General features: G+C 31.3%; 11 protein-coding genes and 3 long non-coding RNA genes across 15 annotated transcripts; 9 read left to right on the top strand and 5 right to left on the bottom strand.

Moving 5' to 3' along the window:
- Positions 1-1,704: 1,704 nt before the first annotated feature.
- LOC139091776 (uncharacterized) lies at positions 1,705-8,758 on the top strand. The gene is made up of 5 exons (XM_070641982.1): positions 1,705-1,791; positions 2,036-3,032; positions 5,465-5,731; positions 5,886-8,143; positions 8,262-8,758. The coding sequence occupies exons 2-5, from the start codon at positions 2,040-2,042 to the stop codon at positions 8,620-8,622; spliced, it is 3,879 nt and encodes a 1,292-aa protein (XP_070498083.1). The 5' UTR covers positions 1,705-1,791; positions 2,036-2,039; the 3' UTR covers positions 8,623-8,758.
- A 188-nt stretch (positions 8,759-8,946) lies between these two features.
- LOC139091822 (uncharacterized) lies at positions 8,947-9,447 on the top strand. The gene is made up of 2 exons (XR_011544545.1): positions 8,947-9,192; positions 9,267-9,447. It is a non-coding gene; the product is annotated as an uncharacterized lncRNA (long non-coding RNA).
- Positions 9,448-9,713: 266 nt separating this feature from the next.
- On the top strand, positions 9,714-10,682 carry LOC139091812 (uncharacterized). The gene is made up of 3 exons (XR_011544543.1): positions 9,714-9,795; positions 9,971-10,059; positions 10,228-10,682. It is a non-coding gene; the product is annotated as an uncharacterized lncRNA (long non-coding RNA).
- Positions 10,683-10,848: 166 nt separating this feature from the next.
- On the top strand, positions 10,849-13,496 carry LOC139091814 (uncharacterized). Of its 2 annotated transcripts, none has more exons than XR_011544544.1 (3): positions 10,849-11,078; positions 11,234-11,416; positions 13,209-13,496. XR_011544544.1 is itself a non-coding variant. In XM_070642025.1 (3 exons), the coding sequence occupies exons 2-3, from the start codon at positions 11,251-11,253 to the stop codon at positions 13,459-13,461; spliced, it is 324 nt and encodes a 107-aa protein (XP_070498126.1). In that variant the 5' UTR covers positions 10,849-11,078; positions 11,234-11,250; the 3' UTR covers positions 13,462-13,496. The 2 variants fall into 2 exon arrangements, 1 of the variants encoding a protein (XP_070498126.1); XM_070642025.1 differs by having other exon boundaries at positions 11,234-11,321.
- Positions 13,497-14,291: 795 nt separating this feature from the next.
- Positions 14,292-15,273, top strand: LOC139091762 (uncharacterized). The gene is made up of 6 exons (XR_011544541.1): positions 14,292-14,367; positions 14,654-14,686; positions 14,756-14,810; positions 14,878-14,891; positions 14,963-15,002; positions 15,125-15,273. It is a non-coding gene; the product is annotated as an uncharacterized lncRNA (long non-coding RNA).
- A 314-nt stretch (positions 15,274-15,587) lies between these two features.
- On the bottom strand, positions 15,588-16,151 carry LOC139091761 (histone H3). The gene has a single exon (XM_070641940.1). It carries the CDS (start codon positions 16,127-16,129, stop codon positions 15,719-15,721), a length of 411 nt encoding a protein of 136 aa, XP_070498041.1. The 5' UTR covers positions 16,130-16,151; the 3' UTR covers positions 15,588-15,718.
- A 265-nt stretch (positions 16,152-16,416) lies between these two features.
- LOC139091781 (histone H1B-like) lies at positions 16,417-20,675 on the top strand. The gene is made up of 2 exons (XM_070641987.1): positions 16,417-16,843; positions 19,796-20,675. The coding sequence occupies exons 1-2, from the start codon at positions 16,537-16,539 to the stop codon at positions 20,578-20,580; spliced, it is 1,092 nt and encodes a 363-aa protein (XP_070498088.1). The 5' UTR covers positions 16,417-16,536; the 3' UTR covers positions 20,581-20,675.
- Positions 17,639-18,045, bottom strand: LOC139091807 (histone H2A-like). Its single transcript, XM_070642017.1, has one exon. The coding sequence runs from the start codon at positions 18,043-18,045 to the stop codon at positions 17,665-17,667; it is 381 nt and encodes a 126-aa protein (XP_070498118.1). The 3' UTR covers positions 17,639-17,664.
- On the top strand, positions 18,254-18,784 carry LOC139091808 (histone H2B). Its single transcript, XM_070642018.1, has one exon. The coding sequence runs from the start codon at positions 18,279-18,281 to the stop codon at positions 18,654-18,656; it is 378 nt and encodes a 125-aa protein (XP_070498119.1). The 5' UTR covers positions 18,254-18,278; the 3' UTR covers positions 18,657-18,784.
- A 509-nt stretch (positions 20,676-21,184) lies between the features above and the next one.
- LOC139091769 (histone H3) lies at positions 21,185-21,667 on the bottom strand. Its single transcript, XM_070641972.1, has one exon. It carries the CDS (start codon positions 21,646-21,648, stop codon positions 21,238-21,240), a length of 411 nt encoding a protein of 136 aa, XP_070498073.1. The 5' UTR covers positions 21,649-21,667; the 3' UTR covers positions 21,185-21,237.
- Positions 21,668-22,046: 379 nt separating this feature from the next.
- Positions 22,047-26,090, top strand: LOC139091780 (histone H1B-like). The gene is made up of 2 exons (XM_070641986.1): positions 22,047-22,361; positions 25,257-26,090. The coding sequence occupies exons 1-2, from the start codon at positions 22,055-22,057 to the stop codon at positions 26,039-26,041; spliced, it is 1,092 nt and encodes a 363-aa protein (XP_070498087.1). The 5' UTR covers positions 22,047-22,054; the 3' UTR covers positions 26,042-26,090.
- Positions 23,104-23,552, bottom strand: LOC139091810 (histone H2A-like). Its single transcript, XM_070642019.1, has one exon. It carries the CDS (start codon positions 23,502-23,504, stop codon positions 23,124-23,126), a length of 381 nt encoding a protein of 126 aa, XP_070498120.1. The 5' UTR covers positions 23,505-23,552; the 3' UTR covers positions 23,104-23,123.
- LOC139091811 (histone H2B) lies at positions 23,712-24,130 on the top strand. Its single transcript, XM_070642020.1, has one exon. It carries the CDS (start codon positions 23,738-23,740, stop codon positions 24,113-24,115), a length of 378 nt encoding a protein of 125 aa, XP_070498121.1. The 5' UTR covers positions 23,712-23,737; the 3' UTR covers positions 24,116-24,130.
- Positions 26,091-26,751: 661 nt separating the features above from the next.
- Positions 26,752-27,162, bottom strand: LOC139091771 (histone H3). Its single transcript, XM_070641973.1, has one exon. It carries the CDS (start codon positions 27,160-27,162, stop codon positions 26,752-26,754), a length of 411 nt encoding a protein of 136 aa, XP_070498074.1.
- Positions 27,163-27,322: the final 160 nt, after the last annotated feature.

Below are 27,322 nucleotides of genomic sequence, written 5' to 3'. Positions count from 1 at the left end.
TTCGTTTTTCGTAGTTGAGTTTTTAGTCAAGTTGACGATTGTTTGCTGTGGCTGGACACTGACTTGATGTGAGCAATTTTAATTATTTTACTTTGAAGAAGTAAATAATATTGAGATTTTTATTGAAATCGATGATTAATTTGCGAAAAAAAAGGATTCGGTTTCAAATTCGAAAGGGATACGACAAATAAAAGGCGAAAAAGTGTTTACTCAGCCCAACGCGACTCTAGTATGTAGCCGAATTCAAGTGGATCCAACTTCAAGTTAAAGTCATGCCGGCACAGGAAAACAATTTTTCACATTTTCTTAGTTGTGTCAAATCTTAAGACTGGTCTAGACCTTTAAGTCCACATCCTTACAAATATTTAAGTCCAAAATATTTAATTTTCTCCAAAATTTTTTAATTTTTTTTTCAGAAGACCGTGAGGATTTACAAGTATAAGGCAATTGTCTATATGATTTAAAGTTCATATTAAAAGTATTATTACAGACAACATTTTTCAATCAAGCTGTTAAAAATGAAATATATTCAAACAAAAGTTTCTCTTCAAACTACATTAGATGGAGTTACTTGCTAATCAGCATGTATGCAACCAGAAGTACTTTAAAATTTTATTTTGAATTTTCATAAATAATTTTTAATGTCAATTCACGTGTTTCAAAATTACGGAAGGAAATGTCACAAAAATATGTTTTACAATTTTACTACATCCAGTTTTGTGTATAAACATTTCAATAAAGTCAAAAACTCGATAATAATTTTAGTGAAAATTTCAAGTTTATCAAATTCACACCAAAAATGCTGCTAGTTCTATTAATAATTCAACTCTTCAACCCAATATTAAGTCAAAGAAATGTGAATTTTAATCAAACCGCAAATGCATTTGTTCAACAATTTTATGCACAGTTTGACTTGCCGTATTTACGGTCGAGTCTCAAAGTCTACTATGATATAAATGATTCAACTTATTCGCTTAATGGAGAAGTTACTTATGGTTCAAACAGCATCTTTGACAAGCTCAATTTCATACCAAAAATCAACAATCGAACAATCATGATAATCGATAATCAGCCAAAAGTTGACGGCGGTACAATTTCACAAATTCAAGGAAGATTTCAATATGACAATGGAACAGTTGTTTGGTTCACAGAAATGATTGTGATTGGATTAAAAGGAACAACATTTTATATACAAAATCAAATTATGAGGTTATCAACAGGAAATCCAATTCAAGGATCATCAGGTTCAGGAGGTTCATTTGTGTTTTCAAATGTTGCAAGCACGCCAACTGCTGCACCAACAATTGCTGGAAATACTGCTGCACCTGCTCCTGGATTGAAGTTTTCTGGTTAAAATATTCAGTTAAATAATAAAATATTTTTTTAAAAAAATTAAATTGTTGTTTTGATGAATTTAAGTATTGTCTGAATATTCCCCTGTGGATAAATATACGGTAGAACTAGACATGGACCAGTATCACTTATTTTTGTCGAATTGAGTTCTATTTTAAGAGATCATAGCCTAACCTAAGTTCTAATTTAAATCCAAATTTTCATATATTATTTTGTTATAAATTAGCACAAATTAATACAATCAAGACGAATTAATAACAATATTGTAAATACATGAGCAATCACACAACTCCAAAGATGTGTCTGACAAGAAAATTTGAGTGTTAAAAATATGTGAGTTAGTTTGCATCATGATGTTCGTTGCTTAAGACTGTTTTTGCGTTTATTCTTAGAATAATTAAATTCTATAATTTAAATTGTGATTTTCGGTGTTAAATGGTAAGTAAAATTTTAAGTTTTCAAACTTTTTAAGTGATTTAAAACAAACTTTAATAAAAGTAAAGTAAATTCAAACAAATTCAGTTTTGTTGACAATTTCATTTGAATTTTCAAATAGTAAACAAAATCATTCAATATTTTATTCGAATGTCTTAGTAAAATTTTAACTTGTCAATATTGTTTATCATTCTGATTGTCAACAAATTTTATTATTTTTCCTTTTATCTCTTTTAAAACTTTATAGAAAAATGGAAACAAATCATCGTGAAATCACAAATCTTTTAAATTCCCAATTAAGCAATATCAGCACAGCTAGTAATACAGCCAATGAAAATAATGTTATCGAGCATCATGTTATAGAGCTTAATGAATCATCTAAAAATAATGACATCATAAAAACCGAAGATATTCTATTGAATTTGAGACTATTTGAAGCTGAATCCAATAAAGTCAGACATGAAGATGGTCAAAATAAAATTTTGACATTTTTAATGCATCAAAATAATGAAAAATTTCCTAGAGAAAAATTCTTGAATGAATTGTTTGGATACACTGGAAATTCTTACAAAATCCAACCAGAATTATTTCAAAAATTATTCAACATATTAAACGATAATTCAAAGACAGAATACCATGAAATCTGTTTAGAAGCTGTTTATCTTCATTTTCATGATATAAACATTGATTTTGATAACGAAGATATCGAAAATTTGATTGAACGAGCATTAAGGATTAAAAATCAGGAATATGGAATAGAAATCCTCAAAATTTTGTTTGTCTTTCTTAGAGCTTCAAACAGCCAAAGCTATAAGGACTTGAAACAAAAAACATTAGCAAATATCAAACGCAGCATCTTCTCTGCATCCTCAGATTCATGCGGATCCGGATCAACATGCAAATCGTCCTACAAAGAAATGAAAAAAGTTTGCAACCATCAATTTTTCAATCTTCTTTTCCTTTTAAAGGAAAATTATGTACAGAAATTCAAAGTTGAATATAAAAAGTTTGTAAAATATTACAAGCAATGTTTTGGTGAATATTGGATATACGAAATCAAGAGAAATGGACAAATTCTTTGTTTGGTAGCCGACTTCCAGAACTTATATGAGTCGAAAGAATTTTTAATCTTAAAAACTAAGGAATCTGATTTGAAAGCCAGCATTATGTCATCTTTTACACGAGTCGCTGAATTTCAGGCTGTGTTTAGAAGACCATTAAAGAATAATGACAAAAAGTTATTGGTAAGTAAATTTTATTTGGCCCTAAAAGCTACCCCTGACGCCTTCACATTAGCTTAGCGCATTACACAGGTTGCCAACCACTATTCTCGAGTATAAACTAGTAATGAAGCGGATCACGCTTCATGAGAATATTCACACAATACGAAGATCAGAAACTGTACAGAAAAGTAAAAAATAAAAATAAAACAACTTGAACAAAATAAGAGATTTATGAAATAAAAAATGATAATGTGCAAGTAATTAACTAAAATTATTTACATGGAGAATAACATGTACAGTTACTACTTTCAAACTTTTAAAGTTCGAGCTTCGCTCGAACTGTTTTTCTCCTCACGGCAACATATTTTCATAGATATGCAGTTTCTAATGTTTGAGAAAATTTTCACGCCTTCACTCGCTTCGCTCCGTTCAGGTCGCAAAAATTTGTGAGCTTCGCTCAACCAAGTCCGAACTGCGTTCGAACTATTAATGTTCAAGCTTCGCTCGAACTGTTTTTCTTCTCACGGCGACTTATTTTCATAGGTATGCAGTTTTTAGTGTTTGAGAAAATTTTCACGCCTTCACTCGCTTCGCTCCGTTCAGGTCGCAAAAATTTGTGAGCTTCGCTCAACCAAGTCCGAACTGCGTTCGAACTATTAATGTTCGAGCTTCGCTCGAACTGTTTTTCTTCTCACGGCAACATATTTTCATAGATATGCAGTTTCTAATGTTTGAGAAAATTTTCACGCCTTCACTCGCTTCGCTCCGTTCAGGTCGCAAAAATTTGTGAGCTTCGCTCGAACTGTTTCTCTTCTCACGGCGACTTATTTTCATAGATATGCAGTTTTTAATGTTTGAGAAAATTTTCACGCCTTCACTCGCTTCGCTCCGTTCAGGTCGCAAAAATTTGTGAGCTTCGCTCAACCAAGTCCGAACTGCGTTCGAACTATTAATGTTCGAGCTTCGCTCGAACTGTTTTTCTTCTCACGGCAACATATTTTCATAGATATGCAGTTTCTAATGTTTGAGAAAATACAGTATTTATATAGATCACTATACGAGCCGGGCTGAGCTTCGCTCGCCCGACTTGGGTAGATTACAGTACTTATATAGATCACTATATGAGCCGGGCTGAGCTTCGCTCGCCCGACTTGGGTAGATTACAGTACTTATATAGATCACTATACGAGCCGGGCTGAGCTTCGCTCGCCCGACTTGGGTAGATTACAGTATTTATATAGATCACTATACGAGCCGGGCTGAGCTTCGCTCGCCCGACTTGGGTAGATTACAGTACTTATATAGATCACTATATGAGCCGGGCTGAGCTTCGCTCGCCCGACTTGGGTAGATTACAGTACTTATATAGATCACTATACGAGCCGGGCTGAGCTTCGCTCGCCCGACTTGGGTAGATTACAGTACTTATATAGATCACTATACGAGCCGGGCTGAGCTTCGCTCGCCCGACTTGGGTAGATTACAGTACTTATATAGATCACTATACGAGCCGGGCTGAGCTTCGCTCGCCCGACTTGGGTAGATTACAGTGCTTATATAGATCACTATACGAGCTCGGCTGAGTACTTATATTCGTATTGTGTATATACGAACTAGGCTAAATGTATTGATTCTTAAGAAGTATTTTGATTTAACCTTGTTAACTTCGCTTTTGTTTTCTAAAAATTAAGCACATTAATGGATAGATATTTCTAATATCTACATTTAATATTTACATTTTTTTTTTGTATACTTCAAGTATTCAAAAAAAAACTCAAAAAAAATGGAAAAAAAAATTTCACAATTTCATAGGATTCGATCTAACGACCTGAAGATTTCAATTATTTGTAACCAAATGCAATCAGCCAAATCTCTATAAAAATTATTATGAATAATTTGGATAAAACATGTATATAAATTAATTAATTTTAGATCATGAAAAATATAGAAGAAATACTTTTAATTGTCTGCGGCCGAGCGAAGCGAGGCCAGCATTATTTTAAAACACGTGTTTTGGAATAAGCGGCTAATATTTAGGGAAAAAATTTCAGTTTTTTGCATTTTGTGCCTCAGTGGATGCATCTCATGACCCCAAAAACTATACAGCTCGTGTGATAACCAATATCTATCGATAGAAAAAACCGGAAGTCTTAACTTTGTGTTAAAATTGAGTTTTCGCGGAAACTAACTAACTTGCTAAAGGACAGAACGTGATTTTTTGCGATTTCTCGGCACTGGAAGCACCAATCATGAAGGAGTTTTTACCATTTGATAGGTAATACGAAGCACAAACTTTGAATGACCGAACTTTTTTTATAATTCGGCAAGGCTGAGGCAGTAAATCGAAAAAAGTAGATTTCTGTAAAACAAAAAACAATATATTCACACAATTTTGTGTGAATATGATACCTAGAAACTAACCCTAAAAACATTTAAATTCCATTTCATTTTAGGATAAAATATCAAATATCGTGGAATCTAATTTTTCCGGTGAAGGAAATGACATCGATTCTGATAATTTCAAGAATATTTTTAGAAACACTCCAGAAATAAGAAAACTTCTCTTTGGTCGACCAAATCTCAAGGCTAAAAGTCTTTTTGAAGAAATCTTATCAAAATTTGATTCTAAGCAGAGTTTTTGGAATGAAAACTTTTTTGCAGTTTTAAATTACATTTGGAATGAATTTAGATTGTGGATAGTACCTGAAATATGGACAATGGTATGTAAATAGTGGATATGTAAATCATAGTTGGAGGGACTTCATTGTGGAGTCCTGCCAACTCTTGGTCTACACACTGGATTCTGAAATGTCAGTCAGTAGCCAGAGCTCAATTTTAATGCCTAAAACTTGTTTTTTTTTTTTTTAATTGTAGAAAAATCCAAGCCAAAAACGTCTTCTTGATTATGTTCTTGATACAGATAATGACTCTTATATCATTGCTTTCTTAATGTTAAAAGAATCAGATAAATATGAAGAACTTCATGAGCCAAATCACTTTATGATGCTCAAAAACTCATTACTTCGTGAATACCAAAACGATAATTCATCGAATAGCGTCAGAAAAGGCTTGATAGAGTATCATTTGAGTTTGATTGACAAAAATGAAAGAAATGACTACGAAAATACAAAAAATTTATTTTATTTCTTTGAGGAAATTAATCAATTTTCCAAAAATCAAAATGGAAATGCTGATTTTTTCATTGGTGTATTTAAGAGAATCTTAACAGAAGAACCTGAAATATTTGATGGTGATCATGAGCCTAAACTACCTCGAAAACATTTCTGGATAGGTATATTGATGATATATTTAGGATATTTTGTAGAGTTTGAATCCATTGATGAAAATGGTACAAAAAACACATTAATTGTTCTCAAAAATTTGAAAAATCAAGAAGAAGTTCTAAAATTTGAAGCTGAATTCATTCCGTATTTGCATCTTTTATCATTAATTCTAAACAAAAAGGTAAAAGAATTCGCAAAGCAGTTCCCGAAAGAGATCGTCCAGATGGAAGAATCATACAAAAATATATATCAGCTACCAAATACATACGATAATCAGCATCAAAAATATAATGAAATTGAAATTTTTAATTTTTATGAAAAATATTCAACAAATTTTTCATTCATCCTTCTCTATGCAGCTATAAAAACCGACCAGAAGAAGATTGTGAATATTATTTTTGACTACAACAATTTCCTAATTTGTTGTCCAGAATTTCCACAAAATATGATTGTTAGTGACATTCATCATTATACAGCCCAAATGTTTCTTGAAAATAAGTACGAATTAGGCAGAGGAGAACTACCAAAAAATTGGATGAATCGTAAAACATTAGAAGACTTTTTGGACTCCAGAATTACATGCCAAAACAACTTTTACAAAATTGATTGTCAATTTATGCTTCCATACTTCAATCATGATGAAAAACCAGAAGTTATTGATGATGGTGTGATTGCCAATGAAGATTATGAGACAATGGATTACATCCTTAATGATCATGACTTAAGATCACTTGTGACACATCCGGTAATGGAAACGATCATAAGAACAAAGATACAAAAATATGCGAGAATTTTCTTTTGGAATTTAATTGGATTTATTTTATTTTATGTCATTCCAACAATTTGGTTGGTATCGTTAATCCATTCTAAGGATAATTCAGAATCAAAATCTGAAGATGAGATTGACAGGCAGACAGATCTGGAGTTACTCCGAGATAATTTACTTGTTGGCTCTGGAGATTTTTCAGAAAAGTTAAGCGACGCATCTTCATATGAATATTCGACAGAATATCTTGATGAAAATGTATTCAATAACGAAAGAAAAGATGCCGTACTTCCAACTAACATATCTGGAAAGAATGACATACCAAAAAATTGGGATTGGATAGTTATGATAACCGTAGTTAGACTTTTATTCCTAGTACCTAGAGAATGGATACAATTTGCTAAAGTATATAAACAAAAGTATTATTCAAAATTATCAAATTGGCTAGAAACTGGATTAATAATTTTACCTCTTATACTACTGATGTTGATCTGGATTTTCAAGCTGTATAAAGATGTTGATCCTGATTTGATGACAAAAACAAATAATAATACGACAGACACTGATGAAGAAGATAATTTAAAATATTTAAACTTTACAATTATTCTTGTAGAGGCACTGAATGTCCTGCTTATGATAATCGCATCATTTTCTTTGTATCCAGCATTAAAATTTTCAATTTACATGAAGTGCTTGCAGACTATATTTTGCACTTATTTAATGGCATTTATTTTATTCCTACCATTATTTTTCGGATGTATTGCATTAGCTTACATTCTTTTTGACCAAAATGTTGGTGGACAAATTGACGAGTTTCGTGACTTTGGGAATGCATCAACAAAATACTTAATAATGTATGCTGGTGAAATTGATATGAAATCGGAAAATTTATCAGGAATTATTCAAGTCTTTGCAATGACAATCATCATCATTCTTATTATCAATAAAGCAAATTTGATTCTATCAGTGGTAGTGAATGATGTGCAAAATATCATGGATAAATCTAAGGAATATAGCTTGAGATTGTATGCTGCTAGATATGTTGAGTTTGCTGAGAAAATATTTTATGCAACAGAAATTGAGTAAGTTTATAAGAGCCACTGGCCTGCAATTCTAGCATTTTAGATACGCTGGCCTGCAGTTCTGTGCTGTTGTCTAGTTCATCCAAGGTTGCAAAAAATTTAATTTCAATCTTTACAGAAGTCAAAATAACATCAGTTGGATGACAAGATTTTTATTTGAAATTGTAAAATTATTCACCAAAAAATATCCTCATTTACATCAAGTCCATAAGCTGTATGTTGACAAAAAATTTGGATATGTTCACATTGATGATCGAAGACCTCTTTTTGAAGCAAGCGTCTTTTGTCCAAATTTCATACGAAAAAGTCGAAATTCAGTTGTAAGATTTTTCCTAAAATATTGGGATCAATTTTTTTCACATTTAGAATTAGACAGCGATACTATGGAAAAGATACAAAAAATAATAAAGAAGAGATATGAGAATAAAAGTCGTGATGATGATGCTAGTGGTCAAGAAGATGATGATGATGATGAATGAATGAAGGAAGGAAGGAAATTTATGATAAAAATGCCTTTCTACAATCTGTTTTAAAATACTGAACTCTTAAGTTTTAACTGATTAATTTAAATATCAACTAAAACTAGATAAATAAAAAATTATTTGTCATACTTTATATCTGACTAATTTATCACTCATATTTAATAAAAATTTTGATTTCAGTAAATTTGTAATTTTTTTTTCAATTGAAATATTATAAAAATCATCCAGATAGAGCAAAGTTTTTATATCTCTCAAAATATTTTCTCTCTTTATTCAAATTTTTCATTTGACAGGAATTTTTCTAAGTAACAGACAGCAAAAGCAAAACAGTGAAAATATTAAAATTCATCTAAGCTTCTAAATTGAATTTATTTCGATATTAAATGGTTTTTAAATTCAAGTTTGATTTTGAAAAGTCAAAAATAATTATTTAACAAAAATTTGACAAAATTCTTATCAAGATTCTAATTTTTATCTCAAATCTTTGACTCAATTCACTATGGAAAAAATGGATTCAGAAAAAGACATCCCAAAAGATCAGGCTGATCAAGAACAAGAGAACATTAGGTATGAAAACAATAAAATATCAAACTAGTTTGAATCAATTCGTAAAAAAATGTTAATTTTATCATGATTTTCAGATATTCGCGTTGTAACACACAGACAAGTTGTCAAAAAAAGAATGAGTTACTCAGAAATCAAACTCATCCACAGAATCAACCACGAACATCACTTATTTCAAAGATTTCTCAAAATTCAAATCATTGATTCTATTTTGATTTTATAAATGATGAAATAAATATAAATGTTTATTCACATTAATTCTGCAAAATGACTAATTATTTTAATTTCAGATAAAAATAATAATATATAAACGATGCAATTGTAAGGCGATAAAAATTTCGTAAATCATGAACGAATTAATATTGTCAAATATTCACACACGAATACAAAAAAATCATGTTATGATGATGAAAATCTATTTAAGAATATGTGCGTATAAATTTGTCTAATACGAAAAATTTCGTAACAAGATTAGCAATACTAATATACTTTTCCGCTCAATTTATTCTCTCACAAATTTTTTTCTATTTTTTGTCTGTAATATTTTGAAATTTTAGTCAGAATTTGTTTCTACCAAATAAATTATTAATTGTGCAATTTAAAAAGGTTTACTTAACTTAATTATTTGTTAACATCAATCTTATTGTTCAGTATTAGTAAAATAAATTGAAATTTTCTTTAGTTTTGTGAAAATTGTTATAAAGCTTAGTAAAATTTCATCAAATATATTAAAATCTTATCAAAAATATATTAACATTCTTTCTTTGTTTCAATTTCTCAGCACAATTAAAAACACGACAGAAAAATGGATAAAAAACCAAAACCTAATGAAAGAAGAAATTCAACAGATGAACAACAACAAAATATAAGGTAAACCTAAATAATATAAATAATTAAAAAATTAACCGGCATTGTATTTTGACATTAAATTCATTTTGACAATTAAGCTCATCTGGCCGAAAGGTTTAATATATCATTAAAATTCTGGCAAGAAAGCCGAAAATCAATTTTTTTGATTAATTTAATGTTTACTTTTAGACAAGCCAAAGGTTGTCCTTCTAAACCATGCGACGAATGGAAAAATAATACATGCACAAATCCAAGCGCTAAGAATCAAAGTCTTGTAGACAAAGCTTCTCAAGAAAAGCCAAGACCATCAAAACCACCATCTAAAAACTAAGACAAATAATAATTAAACTTTTAAATCAAAATTTTACATTTCAAAAGTTTTAAAAAAATTTTAACGCAAATGATCAAAATTAATGTTAAATTAATAATCATTTTTAAATTTTTACTTCAATTAAGTATTTTCTGGATCATTTGAGGATTAATAGTTCAGACGGCGTCTGCACTAGATGAGGAATAATTTCTGGATTTAAGAGCTGCTTAAAATGTATAGCTGTAAATAAATTCAGTTTTTAATTGAAAAATTCAATAATGAAATTTGGTTATTCAATTAAATATTCCGAAATACTCAAAATTTCAATGTTTAATAATTTGTACATTCTAATAAAATAATTTCTCTCAAACAAACATCATCAAAAAAATATTTATTAGTATTTGTTATTGAGCTTATTTTGCTATAACATAGTTATACATTTATATGAAATTTTAAGTTTGTTCAATTTTTTAATTTTTATTTTTAAGTTTTTTTTTTTTTGATTTATATTTTTATTCAAGACGATGCATTGTAAGAGTGAACTTGGTTCAGTTATTTAATCAGTTAGGTTCAATTTGAACTATGTTATATCAAGATCAGTATAACATTGGTTATATCAAGAAGAAATTGAAAAAGAGAATATTTGCATACATTCTCATATATAAGTTGTATTTATTGCGGTGTATCAAAATTTTATTGCTCATTTCTTTAGTTCCTGTCCACTAGCAAGGTAAAAATAATTTAGTTAACATTTTAAAATTTGAAAAAATCCATTTAGAGTTTAAGGCATAGCAATTTAATTTACTAAAAAAAGTGAAAAATTTTGATTCTTAAAAATTTTGTAACTAAATAAGAATTTATTTTTCCTGTTCTGAATTAATTTAGCATTACAAAAAAAGAACATGAACGATCCAAAGTTGCCTGAACCGAAGACCCCTGAACTAAAGGAAGAAGAGGAGATTGATAAAATAAGGTTAACAGCAAAATTTAATAGAAACTAGTAATGAAGCGGATCACGCTTCATGGGAATATTCACACCATACATAGATCAAAAAACTGTACAGAAAAGTAAGAACTAAAAACACAACTTGAACAAAATAATTGATTTATGAGATAAATGTGATAAAAAATGATTATTTACACGTTAACTAAAATTATTTAAATGAATGAAATGCATCCGAACAATTAAAGTTCGAGCTTCGCTCGAACCATTTTTCTACTCACAGCAACATATTTTCATAGATATGCAGCTTCTAGTGCTTGCCGTTCAAGTCGCAAAAATTTGTGAGCTTTGCTCGCCCGACTTGGGCAGATTACAGTACTTTTATAGATCACTATACGAGCCGGGCTGAGCTTCGCTCGCCCGACTTGGGCAGATTACAGTACTTTTATAGAACACTATACGAGCCGGGCTGAGCTTCGCTCGCCCGACTTGGGTAGATTACAGTACTTTTATAAATCACTAAGCCTTATAGTCCAGTAGGATCCGTATAATTTCCAGAAACATAAAAACAAGATTCAGTTGGATCCAGTTCAATTCTAGACCATTAAAATAAGATCCAGTAGGATCCATACAACTTCCAGATGCATAAAAACAAGATCCAGTAGGATCCAGTTCACTTCTAGACTATTAAAATGAGATCCAGTAGGATCCATATAACTCCAAGACACATAAAAACAAGATCCAGTAGGATCCAGTTCACTTCTAGACCATTAAAACAAGATCCAGTAGGATCCAGTTCACTTCTAGACCATTCAAATAAGATCCAGTAAGATCCAGTTCACTTCTAGACCATTAAAATGAGATCCAGTAGGATCCATATAACTCCCAGACACATAAAAACAAGATCCAGTAGGATCCATACAACTTCCAGATGCATAAAAACAAGATCCAGTAAGATCCAGTTCACTTCTAGACCATTAAAATAAGATCCAGTAGAATCCATATAACTCCCAGACACATAAAAACAAGATCCAGTTGGATCCATATAACTCCCAAACACATAAAAACAAGATCCAGTAGGATCCAGTTTACTTCTAGACCATTAAAATAAGATCCAGTAGGATCCATACAACTTTCAGATGCATAAAAACAAGATCCAGTAGGATCCAGTTCACTTCTAGACCATTAGAACGAGATCCAGTAGGATCCATATAACTCCCAGACACATAAAAACAAGATCCAGTAGGATCCAGTTCACTTCTAGACCATTAAAATAAGATCCAGTAGGATCCATACAACGTCCAGATGCATAAAAACAAGATCATGTAGGATCCAGTTCACTTCTAGACCATTTTAATGAGATCCAGTAAGATTCAGTTCAATTTATTTTTTTGTTTGTTTACAAAAATGTATTTTGCAATAATCGACTATAATTTGGACCAAAAAAAGACAGTTTTTTACATCTTGTGCCTTAATGGAAGCATCTTATGGCTCCAAAAACAATACAGTTCTTGCCATACCCATTCCCTACCAGAAGCAAAAAACCCGAAGTCTTAGTATTGAGTTTGAAGAGAGATATCGTGCTGATTAACTAACTAACTAACTAACTAACTAACTAACTAACTAACTAACTAACTAACTAACTAACTAACTAAATAACAGAAAGTGTTTTTTTGCGATTTCTCTGCACTGGAAGCACCAATCAAGATGCGGTTTTCACTGTTGGATTGGTATTTTCAGGCACAGACTTTCCACCATTGGAAATATTTGTCAATTCTGTAAGTCTGATGCAGGAAATTAAAAAAACTGAAATTTCAAAATACCAAAAGCAATATATTCACCCAAATTGAAAATTTGGTGTGAATATGATTAATACAAATTAAATTAATTTGCTTTATGTTTATAAAATGATTGCAGGGAAACTAAGAATAACAATATTATTGATGCCGCTGCAAAACTCGAAGAGATTAAAAAGAAACATTTAAGAAATCATCCAGAGGATAGGATAAAGAAAAAGAAAACTCCCCAAAATGGTGCAGAGAGTGCTATAAATAACCAATCAAATAATCCTCATAGAAACGCTCCAATTCAAGGAACAAACAATCCTGGTGGATCAGCTAATTATGGATTAAATTATAATAGTAATCGAACAAAACAAGTTAAAAAATAGAACAATAAATAATTCTAGAGGCTCTGGAATTACAAATTTAAGAATTTTGTGAATAAAGACAATTTTTAAAAAAGAAACAAAAAATTCTGTGTAAAATTATTTTTAGGAGATTAAAAAGCAATAAATTGTATTAAATTTAGAATATAAAAGAAATACAATAACAAAAATGAAAATTGCAGAGATAAAGTATAATATTCGTTGATTTTCTTCACTTGTACACGCAAGCATTTGACAATACTTCTTTTTGGAAACTTAGTCATAGATTATTTATAAATATTTTAATCACAATATAGACTGTATTTCACCATCATTGCATAAAACTAAAATATGTTCCTATTTTCAATGCAATCACCTCTTTTGGTATTTTTGAGTTTTTGTCGGAAATTAAATGACTCAAAAAATAGTTTTCTTCAGTCCATCCTACTTATGCAGGAATGCTTTGTAGTAACAACTATGTCCGCCGTTTTTGTGCAATGTAATGTTTTTTATGTATATCTTTAAGTTGCAAAGATAATCACTGTGCATTTCATTAAATAACGATAAGACTCCGATAAGACATGAAAGATTTAATCCTTAAATTCCGCGTAAATCGTGATAATTCACCAAAAATATCCAACATTGAAAATAAATAAATAAAATATTTAAAAAAAAAATAGCATTCAAAATATTACAATTTAAAATTCTACAAGAATTAACCAAGTTATCGCAATATCTCAGTAATTAGATCTACACCCAAACCAGCTCTATTGAATAATTGTAAAAATATTATCACAAAATTTTATCAGTTCTATATCAGTTCTATGTGACATCAACGAAACAGTTGCGACGGTTATAAAAACAGAAAACAGATGTTATCGCAAGTCAGTATAAATTTTATATTTCGATCAAGTATTTAAAGCTTTTAAGGTAAACTTAAGTGTTGGAATGCCATTAATTGGCAGTGCTTCTTTGAAAAATTGACTATCTGAAAAATTGATAGTTAAAGAAAAATTTATCAATAGTTAAATCCCAAAATTAAAGTCAAATTAATGTCCACTAGTTGTAGTGACACTAGTGCACTGATTGTGGTACTATGACTGGCACACTATTGAATTAAGAATTATTTCTGTCATATTTTTGTCCGTTTTTGAATAATATTTAATTTGGTAGATATATCTATTGACTAATAACGCTAAAAAAATTAATTTTACAGTTAAATAAAATCATAATTCAAAAATGGATCCAGGTAATAACAAGAAATTTAAAAATTAAATCTAAACACCTAATCTAATAAACTAATTTATCAATAATTTAGAGCCAGTAACAGCAACAACTGAAGTTGAAGCAACCACTGAAGTTGAGGCTACAGAGTAAGTAATGAAATAATCAAAATTTTATTGATATTTACACGACATTTTTTATTTTAAAACATTTAAGACCAGAAAATCCAGGTAAGAAATTAATCATACATACGAACATATATTATAATTAAATTCTAATGTCAAAATAATTATTTTTATAGAGCCAATTCAGCCAATCATGGGAATTGAACCAGCAATTATGTAAGTTCAAATAATGCACTAAGAATTTGTTTTTACTAAGAAATTGATCATTAATTCATTAATACCTTAAGGATTATAAATTTTTAATATAATTCTAAAATTATTCTAATTTGATATTTCAGAACTGAGGAGAACACCGAAGCTAGTTCATAAACAATTAAATAATCATCAAATTCATTGAAAAATGAACACACATAAATGAAGCGGAAAGATCAAGTTTGAAATTTTTTCAATTTTTATGTGATTTTAAAATAAAGTTTTCTAAGAAAAATTTGAGCTGTTCTTAATCATGTCAGCGAGCTATGATCACACTAAATTCCTTCAAGAAAAAAATGTGACATCCAAAAATTAATCACGCCACTTTTAAATTTAATGCAATGATAAGATTTCTTCCAAATAACTATATTTTATCTATGCATTAGCCACAACGGGAAATTGATAAACATTCTTTTTTAATTAGTCACAAACATATCTTTCAATGAGAAAGTAAAAATAAAACGCAAAAAAATTGCAAGATATGAAATTAATACGACGTAGATATAAATTTATAACATACCACATGAAGGATAGGCTGAGATGCAGAAAGATAAGAATGTAGAATCCTTATCAACTAATGAGATCATAAATTGATTAAAAATTTTCTTCTTTCCATGTCAATATTTTTGGTGGTCTTGAAAAAGACCGTTCAATTGTAAATAATTCCTTGCTATGAGAATTTAAGCACGTTCACCACGGATACGACGGGCAAGTTGGATGTCCTTTGGCATGATTGTGACACGCTTGGCATGGATGGCGCACAAGTTTGTGTCTTCGAATAATCCGACGAGATAAGCTTCAGATGCTTCTTGTAAAGCCATGACTGCTGATGATTGGAAACGCAAGTCAGTCTTGAAATCTTGAGCGATTTCACGGACAAGACGTTGGAATGGCAATTTGCGGATCAACAATTCAGTCGATTTCTGATAACGACGGATTTCACGAAGAGCAACTGTACCTGGACGATAACGATGTGGCTTCTTAACTCCTCCGGTTGCTGGTGCTGATTTACGGGCAGCTTTTGTTGCCAATTGTTTACGTGGTGCTTTTCCACCAGTTGATTTACGAGCTGTTTGCTTTGTACGGGCCATTTTTTTAGTTTTGAGTTTTCGATTTGAAATTCAAATGAGAAATAATACAAAAGTAAGAAATGCGTCCCCTATTTATATTATTTTTATGGCGCGAAGATATGAATGTGTGGTAGGGAGAGTAAGAATGAGGGGAAATGAGAGAATTTCGATGAATTCTTGAAATTTCTTTAATTAACTTAGGTAAAAGTTTCTGAATTATTTTCAAAATTATTAATTCTCTTCCAAAGTATGGATTTAGGTAAATTAATTGTAAGCAACTTTACGGAATCGACAGAAATTCAAATCGAAATTATAAGAGAGGGGAAGGTGAGAGAATGTATATAAAGAGAGTGAATTTCATGAATCAGCATCATTCAAGTTTTACATTTTCTCGTGTAAAGAAGTAAAAAATAAATTGAAAATACAAAATGACTGGACGAGGTAAAGGAGGCAAAGGTTTAGGAAAAGGAGGCGCAAAGCGTCATCGTAAAGTTCTTCGTGATAACATCCAAGGAATCACAAAGCCAGCAATCCGTCGTTTGGCTCGTCGTGGTGGTGTCAAGCGTATCTCAGGCTTGATCTACGAAGAAACTCGTGGTGTCTTGAAAGTTTTCTTGGAAAATGTCATCCGTGATGCAGTCACATACACTGAACACGCCAAGAGAAAGACAGTCACAGCTATGGATGTCGTCTATGCATTGAAACGCCAAGGACGTACTCTCTACGGTTTCGGAGGTTAAATTTCTTTCTACATCATCATCAACTTACATTAAATGGTCTTTTTCAAGACCGCAAATTTATTTATGAAGAAAATTATTTTTGATTATTATTCTTAATTTCTTAAAATCTCTTAAAATTTCGTATACTTGAAGTAAAATAATAAAATGAATCAATAAAGCATATTAATTTTAGTAAATTCTAAGCTATTCTCTTTGTTCTCAAACAACTACGAAAATTATGTACCCAAGAGGACAAAAATTACGTTAAAAATTGTTAAAGGCAAATAGGCCCAAGTTGAGTTAAAATCCACTCGGAGTGTATGTGTGATATGAAATAGAGATGTTATATTCATTTTCAAGTATTTCAGCCCAGTTTGGCTACAAATACAACGCACTAAAATCTCCCTAATAGAAAAGGAACATGATTTTATTGAACAGTAATAAATGGTATAAGGTTGTTTGTTAGGTCTCTGAATGGTGATTTTAAATCTATTTCATTCAAATTCAAGAATTTCCAAAATAATAATGTTTTCAATAAAATGGAGTTTTTGAACAGGAAAGCATAATTTTCATTTGGCAAATCTAATATTGGATGAAATTTCATAAAAATATCTGAAATTTTAACCAAGTTTGCATTAATTCTAAAGCATAGGGTAGACCAAATAAGACAAAAATCAGACGAATCTAAACCTAAAATAAGTTTAACTAAAATATAATCATTAATAAGAATTGTTTAGGTAATTTAATAAAATAAAAATTAGTTTTTCTTTAAGAATTTAAATTTGTCGCCCTGAAAAGGACGGTTTTAGGATGTTTGAAGTCACATTATTGATGAATTTATGCTTTCGTTTTTGATTCTGTCTTCTTTGGCAACAAGACAGCTTGGATGTTTGGTAAGACACCACCTTGTGCAATTGTGACTCCAGATAAAAGTTTGTTCAATTCTTCGTCATTACGGATGGCCAATTGCAAGTGACGTGGAATGATTCTTGTCTTTTTGTTGTCACGAGCTGCATTTCCTGCCAATTCAAGAACTTCAGCAGCCAAGTATTCCATAACGGCAGCTAAATATACTGGAGCTCCAGCACCAACACGTTCACCATAGTTTCCTTTACGGAGAAGACGATGGATACGACCGACTGGGAATTGTAATCCAGCACGGCTTGAACGTGACTTTGCTTTTGCCTTAACTTTGCCTCCTTTACCACGGCCTGACATTTTTCAATATGTTATTTGATTTGACTTGTAGGAGAAAGTTTACAAACGAATGATGATTCGATACTGAGTTGAATGTTCACAAATGTTCAGGTATATATACTAAAATTGAAAGCGGGAAAAAGAGAGAGGCGTGGTCTATGCTACATGGAGAGAGAAATTGTATATAAAGAGAGCGAAAAGTGTGTAGAGACAACAGTTGTATTCTGAACTTTATTCAAAACACATCATAAAAAATGGCACCACCAAAAACAAGCGGAAAAGCAGCAAAGAAAGCCGGTAAGGCACAAAAAGCAATCTCAAAGGATGACAAGAAGAAGAGACGTCATAAGCGTAAGGAATCATACGCAATCTACATCTTCAAAGTCTTGAAACAAGTTCACCCAGACACTGGTGTTTCATCAAAGGCAATGAGCATCATGAACAGTTTCGTCAATGATATCTTCGAACGTATTGCTGCTGAAGCCTCACGATTGGCTCACTACAATAAACGATCAACAATCACAAGTCGCGAGATCCAAACTGCTGTTCGTTTACTCTTGCCTGGTGAATTGGCTAAGCACGCTGTCTCAGAAGGTACAAAAGCTGTCACCAAATACACATCATCCAAGTAAATTGCTATTTTTATGCTGCATCGCAAAACTCAAATGATCTTTTTCAAGACCGCAAAATGATTTTATGAAAAGAGAAAGATTTTAATCAAATGAGTCATATAATATCATTCCCATAGTACAAATGAATCTATCTACATTAATAATTATTATATAGTTAGTCATATTAAAGTAAAATATTTAAGATAAAATTACATTAAAAATAAATTTGTATTATTGTTAATAATTTTAAACACTTAAATTTAGTTTATTTAAAATGAAATAAACAAAATTTTCGAAAATAAAATATAATTCTGAATCTTATTCTATTCTTTTCTTGAAACTCTTGAGTGAGACGATTTTTCTTGTTTTTGGCATTTCTGATAACACATTTTGATAACCTAGATAAGTCTTAAAGTTGTCAAATGTAAAAAATATTTGTGATAATATAGTTATATTAATAAAAATGTTCTTTTCTGGTATTAAACTATAAACTCAGTCTTACTCCATATAATTTCATTTACAGTTATCTTATAGTCTATATACTGAGTCATTGAAAGTGGCTTTCGGTATGAAGAATTTTAAAAATTAATTTAACTTAAATTGAATTATTAATTTGGCAAAATTTAACACAATTGAACTTTAATGACAAATTTCTGCATTTTACCACTTAATTGAGTTCCATGAGACATGAGAAAGTTAAAGTAAATTTCATTAAAATTTATTTACAAAATTTTCAAGCACTGAGTATCAAACATTATTTTTTGAGCACGTCCCTGTAGTTAAGTTAATTAATATTTTGAGAATTTTTCCTTCATTTCGTGATTTTATATTAAATTAACTATCTTTAGATGTGAAGATTTCAACAAATTATTCCATTCGGTTCAAAAGTTATTCAAATTTAATTAAGATAATTTCAATATTTTTTCATAAATTTCAACTTTAACTTAATTTTTTTGCAATTTGCAAATTAAATTTAATATTTTCAAATTAAAATCTCAATTAACATTTCAATTTAAAACAACATTCAAAAACTATTTTGAATCACACAATTAAAGTTCATGCAATAATTAACAAAATTTGAGATTGACACCGAAGTTTATGAAGGAAATTTTTACAACAAAAATTGAGTGCGAGGCTTCGTTTCCATTCACATCTCATAGTTAAGGGACCCACAAAACTTGTAATTTCTCATAATATTTTCAATTTGAAAATTCTTTTAATACAAGAAAAATTAAGAAATAAATCAAAAATGTCTGATCCAGCAGTAGAAGTCGCACCATCACCAGTTGCCTCACCAGCAAAGGCCAAGAAAGAGAAGAAACCAAAATCTGACAAGCCAAAGAAACCAAAGGCACCAAGAACTCATCCACCAGTCAGTGAAATGGTTGTCAATGCAGTTAAGACATTAAAGGAACGAGGTGGTTCATCATTACAAGCCATCAAGAAGTTCCTTGTAGCTCAATACAAAGTTGATGTTGATAAGTTGGCTCCATTTATCAAGAAATTCTTGAAATCAGCAGTTGAAAAGGGACAATTGTTACAAGTTAAAGGTAAAGGAGCATCAGGATCATTCAAATTGCCAGCAGCAGCCAAGAAAGAAAAGGTTGTAAAGAAGGCTGTTGAAAAGAAGCCAAAGAAGGCCGCTGCTGCTAAGCCAATGAAGGCTGGTGAGAAAAAAGTCAAGAAAACAATTGCCAAGAAGCCAAAAGCAGCTGCAGCCACAAAAGTAAAGAAGCCAGTTGCAAAGACCACAAAGAAACCAGCAGCAGCAAAGCCAGCCGTCAAAAAGGCAGCACCAAAACCAAAAGCTGCAGCAAAACCAAAAGCAGCACCAAAAGCTATAGTTGCTGCCAAACCAAAAAAGGCAGCAGCACCAAAAGCAAAGAAGCCAGCTGCAGAGAAGAAGCCAAAAGCCGCCAAAAAACCAGCAGCAAAGAAAGCTTAAATCAGACAAGCAAACACAATTGATATTCTAAACTAAGAAACTTATCGTATAAGCACAATTCATGGCTGATAATCAGCAACCATTACAAATAGTCCTTTTCAGGACTACAAAATTCATTCGAAAAAGAAAAACTAATTTTTGATTACAATTTGAGTCTATTTTATATAAAATTAATAAAAATTCTGTGATATTTACAACATATGTACATTTTGTACAGGTTTTATACTAAATAATATGGATATCTATCGTTTAGTGACTAGAATTGCAAGAACCATTCAATCGCCGGCTTTTCAAATCAATTGTGATTCATAGTCTCTCGCAGATATCATCAGAAACTTTTCCTATCACTGAATAAAACTTGACAATGTCTCATACCAAATGCCCGTTCAATCATTAATACTATACAACAAAAGTATTAAATATTCTATAATAATATCTCTTATGAATAATCATATTATTAAACTTATATTCTTAGTTCTCCTGTAAAAAGATATATCCTAGTATGTTTATTTATCAATGTCCTAATAATAAATTGAAAATGTCCTAACTTTAAATTGAGATCATAAAATTGATTAAAATTTTCTTCTTTTCATGTCAATATTTTTGGTGGTCTTGAAAAAGACCGTTCAATTGTAAATAATTCTTTGCTATGAGAATTTAAGCACGTTCACCACGGATACGACGGGCAAGTTGGATGTCCTTTGGCATGATTGTGACACGCTTGGCATGGATGGCGCACAAGTTTGTGTCTTCGAATAATCCGACGAGATAAGCTTCAGATGCTTCTTGTAAAGCCATGACTGCTGATGATTGGAAACGCAAGTCAGTCTTGAAATCTTGAGCGATTTCACGGACAAGACGTTGGAATGGCAATTTGCGGATCAACAATTCAGTCGATTTCTGATAACGACGGATTTCACGAAGAGCAACTGTACCTGGACGATAACGATGTGGCTTCTTAACTCCTCCGGTTGCTGGTGCTGATTTACGGGCAGCTTTTGTTGCCAATTGTTTACGTGGTGCTTTTCCACCAGTTGATTTACGAGCGGTTTGCTTTGTACGGGCCATTTTTTTAGTTTTGAGTTTTCGATTTGAAATTCAAATGAGAAATAATACAAAAGTAAGAAATGCGTCCCCTATTTATATTATTTTTATGGCGCGAAGATATGAATGTGTGGTAGGGAGAGTAAGAATGAGGGGAAATGAGAGACTTTTGATAATTTCTTGAAAATTCTTTAATTAATTTAGGTAAAAGTTTCCAAAATATTTTGAAAATTATTAATTCTCATCCAGAGTATGGATTTAGTTAAATTAATTTTAGGTAACTTTTCGGAATCGACAGAAATTCAAATCGAAATTGAGAGAGAGGGGAAGGTGAGAGAATGTATATAAAGAGAGTGAATTTCATGAATCAGCATCATTCAAGTTTTACATTTTCTTGTGTAAAGAAGTAAAAAATAATTGAAAATACAAAATGACTGGACGAGGTAAAGGAGGCAAAGGTTTAGGAAAAGGAGGCGCAAAGCGTCATCGTAAAGTTCTTCGTGATAACATCCAAGGAATCACAAAGCCAGCAATCCGTCGTTTGGCTCGTCGTGGTGGTGTCAAGCGTATCTCAGGCTTGATCTACGAAGAAACTCGTGGTGTCTTGAAAGTTTTCTTGGAAAATGTCATCCGTGATGCAGTCACATACACTGAACACGCCAAGAGAAAGACAGTCACAGCTATGGATGTCGTCTATGCATTGAAACGCCAAGGACGTACTCTCTACGGTTTCGGAGGTTAAATTACTTTCTACATCATCAGCAACTTACATTAAATGGTCTTTTTCAAGACCGCAAATTTATTTATGAAGAAAATTATTTTTGATTTTTATTCTTAATTCCATAAAGTACCTTAAATACTCGTGTACCTGAAGTAAAAGAATCAATAAAGTATATTAAATATACTATATTTATGTTTGTAAATCCTAAGCACCTCTCTTTTGTGCTCAAACTACGAAAATTATGTGCATAAGAGATCAAAAATTAAGTTGGTCACAAGCTGTTGATTAGTTTTAACAGATTTCAATCCATTCGTAGTGTGTATGTGATCTTTCATAATATTTCAGCCCAGTTTGGTTACAAATACAACGCACTAAAATCTCCCCAACAGATAAAGAACATAAATTCATGATACAGTATACACATATTACTAAGGATAAATGTTAATCTGAATACTAATTTTAAATCTATTTCATTAGCTCAAGAATTTTAAAAGAAAGACTGTTTTTTATAAAATGGGGTTTTTGTTAACAGGATAGCATAATGTTTAAATGGCAAAATATATGTTGGATGCAAATATCATAAAAATATCTGAAACTAACTGACTTTTCATTAATTTTAGCATCGCCATTAAACTTAATCCAAATGTAAAAAGCGTATAACGAATGAGAACTATTAAGGAAATTTAATAAAATAAAAATTTGTTTTTCTTTGTGAATTTAAATTTGTCGCCCTGAAAAGGACGGTTTTAAGATGCTTGAAGGCATATTATTGATGAATTTATGCTTTCGTTTTTGATTCTGTCTTCTTTGGCAACAAGACGGCTTGGATGTTTGGTAAGACACCACCTTGTGCAATTGTGACTCCAGATAAAAGTTTGTTCAATTCTTCGTCATTACGGATGGCCAATTGCAAGTGACGTGGAATGATTCTTGTCTTTTTGTTGTCACGAGCAGCATTTCCTGCCAATTCAAGAACTTCAGCAGCCAAGTATTCCATGACGGCAGCTAAATATACTGGAGCTCCAGCACCAACACGTTCACCATAGTTTCCTTTACGGAGAAGACGATGGATACGACCGACTGGGAATTGTAATCCAGCACGGCTTGAACGTGACTTTGCCTTTGCCTTAACTTTGCCTCCTTTACCACGGCCTGACATTTTTCAATATGTTATTTGATTTGACTTGTACGAGAAAGTTTACAAACGAATGATGATTCGATACTGAGTTGAATGTTCACAAATGTTCAGGTATTTATACTAAAATTGAGAGCGGGAAAAAGAGAGAGGCGTGGTCTATGCTACATGGTGAGAGAAATTGTATATAAAGAGAGCGAAAAGTGTGAATAGACAACAGTTGTATTCTGAACTTTATTCAAAACACATCATAAAAAATGGCACCACCAAAAACAAGCGGAAAAGCTGCAAAGAAAGCCGGTAAGGCACAAAAAGCAATCTCAAAGGATGACAAGAAGAAGAGACGTCATAAGCGTAAGGAATCATACGCAATCTACATCTTCAAAGTCTTGAAACAAGTTCACCCAGACACTGGTGTTTCATCAAAGGCAATGAGCATCATGAACAGTTTCGTCAATGATATCTTCGAACGTATTGCTGCTGAAGCCTCACGATTGGCTCACTACAATAAACGATCAACAATCACAAGTCGCGAGATCCAAACTGCTGTTCGTTTACTCTTGCCTGGTGAATTGGCTAAGCACGCTGTCTCAGAAGGAACAAAGGCTGTCACCAAATACACGTCATCCAAGTAAATTGCTATTACTGTGCTGCATCGCAAATCTCAAATGGTCTTTTTCAAGACCGCAAAATGATTTTATGAAAAAGAGAAAAATTTTAATTAAATGAGTCATATAATATCATTCCCATAGTACAAATGAAGGCTACATTAATAATAATTCTATAGTTAGTCATATTAAAGTAAAATATTTATGATAAAATTACTTTAAAAATGAATTTATATTTTTGTAAATAATTTTAACAATTTAAATTAGTTTAATTAAAATTAATAAAATAAACAAAATTTTGCAAATGAAATATAATTCTGAATCTTATTCAATTTTTTCTGCTCTTAAAAATTCTGAATGAGTCAATTTTTCTTGTTTTTAGCATTTCTAATAACACACAATGATAACCTAGAAAAGTCTTAAATTTGTCAAATGTAAAAAATATTTGTGATAAAATAGTTATATTAATAAAAAATGATATGTTTCGGCCATACAATTTCTAAACTCAGTCTTACTATACATTTCATTTACAGTTATCATATAGTCTATATACTGAGTCATTGAAGGCTACATTCAGTATGAAGAATTTTAAAAATTAATTTAACTTAGATTATAATTATTAATTTGGCAAAATTTATCTAAATTGAACATTTTTACAAATTTCTGCATTTTTACACTTAATTGAGTTTCATGAGACACGAATAAGTTAAAGTTAATTTCATTAAAATTTATTTACAAAATTTTCAAGCACTGAGTATCAAACATTATTTTTTGAGTACGTCCCTGTAGTTAAGTTAATTAATATTTTAAAAATTTTTATTTCATTTCTTGATTTTATATTAAATTAACTATCTTTAGATGTAAATTTCTTCACATTATCTCATTCGGTTCAAAAGTTATTCAAATTTAATTAAGATAATTTCAATATTTTTTCATAAATTTCAACTTTAACTTAATTTTTTTGCAATTTGCAAATTAAATTTAATATTTTCAAATTAAAACCTCAATTAACATTTCAATTTAAAATAACATTCAAAAACTATTTTGAATCACACAATTAAAGTTCATGCAATAATTAACAAAATTTGAGATTGACACCGAAGTTTATGAAGGAAATTTTTACAACAAAAATTGAGTGCGAGGCTTCGTTTCCATTCACATCTCATAGTTAAGGGACCCACAAAACTTGTAATTTCTCATAATATTTTCAATTTGAAAATTCTTTTAATACAAGAAAAATTAAGAAATAAATCAAAAATGTCTGATCCAGCAGTAGAAGTCGCACCATCACCAGTTGCCTCACCAGCAAAAGCCAAGAAAGAGAAGAAACCAAAATCTGACAAGCCAAAGAAACCAAAGGCACCAAGAACTCATCCACCAGTCAGTGAAATGGTTGTCAATGCAGTTAAGACATTAAAGGAACGAGGTGGTTCATCATTACAAGCCATCAAGAAGTTCCTTGTAGCTCAATACAAAGTTGATGTTGATAAGTTGGCTCCATTTATCAAGAAATTCTTGAAATCAGCTGTTGAAAAGGGACAATTGTTACAAGTTAAAGGTAAAGGAGCATCAGGATCATTCAAATTGCCAGCAGCAGCCAAGAAAGAAAAGGTTGTAAAGAAGGCTGCTGAAAAGAAGCCAAAGAAAGCCGCTGCTGCTAAGCCAAAGAAAACTGGTGAGAAAAAAGTCAAGAAAACAATTGCCAAGAAGCCAAAAGCAGCTGCAGCCACAAAAGTAAAGAAGCCAGTTGCAAAGACCACAAAGAAACCAGCAGCAGCAAAGCCAGCCGCCAAAAAGGCAGCACCAAAACCAAAAGCTGCAGCAAAACCAAAAGCAGCACCAAAAGCTAAAGTTGCCGCTAAGCCAAAAAAAGCAGCAGCACCAAAAGCAAAGAAGCCAGCTGCAGAGAAGAAGCCAAAAGCCGCCAAAAAACCAGCAGCAAAGAAAGCTTAAATCAGACAAGCAAAAAAATTGATATTCTAAACTAAGAAACTTATCGTATAAGCACAAATCATAGCTGATAATCAGCTATCATTACAAATAGTCTTTTTCAAGACTACAAAATCTCATTCGAAAAAGAAAAATTAATTTTTGATTATAAGTTGAGTCTATTTTATATAAAATTAATAAAAATTCTGTGATATTTACAATATTTGAACATTTTATACTAAATAATATAGATGTCAATCGTTTAGTGACTAGAACCAAAATCCAGTTATTCGCTGGACTTGCAGATCAATTGTGATCCATAGCCTCTCCTAGATATCATCAGAAATTTTTTCTATCGCTTGCTACCACTTGTCAATCTCCAATACCAAATGCGATATACCTTCTATCAACAGCTTCCTTCCATTAGTTATTTCGCCATCCTCGTGACTAACTGATACAACAAACTTTTCAGTTCAATCATTGATACTATACACAAAATTGTTGAATATTATATGAAAATAAGCTAAACTCATATTAAAAATCATAATATAAGAATATTTTTAGTTCTTTTGTAAATAATATATCCTAGACCAATTTTCCAATAATAAATTAATAACGTCCTAAATTAAATTGAGATCATAAAATTGATTAAAATTTTCTTCTTTTCATGTTAATATTTTTGGTGGTCTTGAAAAAGACCGTTAAATTTGGAAATAATTCTTTGCTATGAGAATTTAAGCACGTTCACCACGGATACGACGGGCAAGTTGGATGTCCTTTGGCATGATTGTGACACGCTTGGCATGGATGGCGCACAAGTTTGTGTCTTCGAATAATCCGACGAGATAAGCTTCAGATGCTTCTTGTAAAGCCATGACTGCTGATGATTGGAAACGCAAGTCAGTCTTGAAATCTTGAGCGATTTCACGGACAAGACGTTGGAATGGCAATTTGCGGATCAACAATTCAGTCGATTTCTGATAACGACGGATTTCACGAAGAGCAACTGTACCTGGACGATAACGATGTGGCTTCTTAACTCCTCCGGTTGCTGGTGCTGATTTACGGGCAGCTTTTGTTGCCAATTGTTTACGTGGTGCTTTTCCACCAGTTGATTTACGAGCTGTTTGCTTTGTACGGGCCATTTTGTTTTTTAGTTTTAAGTTTTCGATTTGAAATTCAAATGAGAAATAATGCTAAAGTAAGAAATGCGTCCCCTATTTATATTATTTTTATGGCGCGAAGATACGAATGTGTGGTAGGGAGAGTAAAAATGAGGGGAAATGAGAGAATTTCTGATAATTT

Source organism: Chironomus tepperi, unplaced genomic scaffold, assembly GCF_022539635.2.
Source record: "Chironomus tepperi strain 1889 unplaced genomic scaffold, CSIRO-AGI_Ctep_v1 contig_261, whole genome shotgun sequence".
NCBI lineage: Eukaryota > Metazoa > Arthropoda > Insecta > Diptera > Chironomidae > Chironomus > Chironomus tepperi.
This window is presented reverse-complemented; position numbering and strand designations above follow the sequence as displayed.

Excerpts from the sequence above, each read along its gene's own strand:
- LOC139091807 (XM_070642017.1), bottom strand. The coding sequence starts at position 18,045 with ATGTCAGGCCGTGGTAAAGGAGGCAAAGTTAAGGCAAAAGCAAAGTCA.
- LOC139091761 (XM_070641940.1), bottom strand. The coding sequence starts at position 16,129 with ATGGCCCGTACAAAGCAAACAGCTCGTAAATCAACTGGTGGAAAAGCA.
- LOC139091780 (XM_070641986.1), top strand. The coding sequence starts at position 22,055 with ATGACTGGACGAGGTAAAGGAGGCAAAGGTTTAGGAAAAGGAGGCGCA. Across the intron at positions 22,362-25,256 it reads TACTCTCTACGGTTTCGGAG|TTAAGGGACCCACAAAACTT; the intron begins GTTAAATTACTT and ends CACATCTCATAG.
- LOC139091771 (XM_070641973.1), bottom strand. The coding sequence starts at position 27,162 with ATGGCCCGTACAAAGCAAACAGCTCGTAAATCAACTGGTGGAAAAGCA.
- LOC139091808 (XM_070642018.1), top strand. The coding sequence starts at position 18,279 with ATGGCACCACCAAAAACAAGCGGAAAAGCAGCAAAGAAAGCCGGTAAG.
- LOC139091810 (XM_070642019.1), bottom strand. The coding sequence starts at position 23,504 with ATGTCAGGCCGTGGTAAAGGAGGCAAAGTTAAGGCAAAGGCAAAGTCA.
- LOC139091814 (XM_070642025.1), top strand. The coding sequence starts at position 11,251 with ATGAACGATCCAAAGTTGCCTGAACCGAAGACCCCTGAACTAAAGGAA. Across the intron at positions 11,322-13,208 it reads GAGGAGATTGATAAAATAAG|GGAAACTAAGAATAACAATA; the intron begins GTTAACAGCAAA and ends AAATGATTGCAG.
- LOC139091781 (XM_070641987.1), top strand. The coding sequence starts at position 16,537 with ATGACTGGACGAGGTAAAGGAGGCAAAGGTTTAGGAAAAGGAGGCGCA. Across the intron at positions 16,844-19,795 it reads TACTCTCTACGGTTTCGGAG|TTAAGGGACCCACAAAACTT; the intron begins GTTAAATTTCTT and ends CACATCTCATAG.
- LOC139091769 (XM_070641972.1), bottom strand. The coding sequence starts at position 21,648 with ATGGCCCGTACAAAGCAAACCGCTCGTAAATCAACTGGTGGAAAAGCA.
- LOC139091776 (XM_070641982.1), top strand. The coding sequence starts at position 2,040 with ATGGAAACAAATCATCGTGAAATCACAAATCTTTTAAATTCCCAATTA. Across the intron at positions 5,732-5,885 it reads TACCTGAAATATGGACAATG|AAAAATCCAAGCCAAAAACG; the intron begins GTATGTAAATAG and ends TTTTAATTGTAG. Across the intron at positions 8,144-8,261 it reads TTTTATGCAACAGAAATTGA|AAGTCAAAATAACATCAGTT; the intron begins GTAAGTTTATAA and ends CAATCTTTACAG.
- LOC139091811 (XM_070642020.1), top strand. The coding sequence starts at position 23,738 with ATGGCACCACCAAAAACAAGCGGAAAAGCTGCAAAGAAAGCCGGTAAG.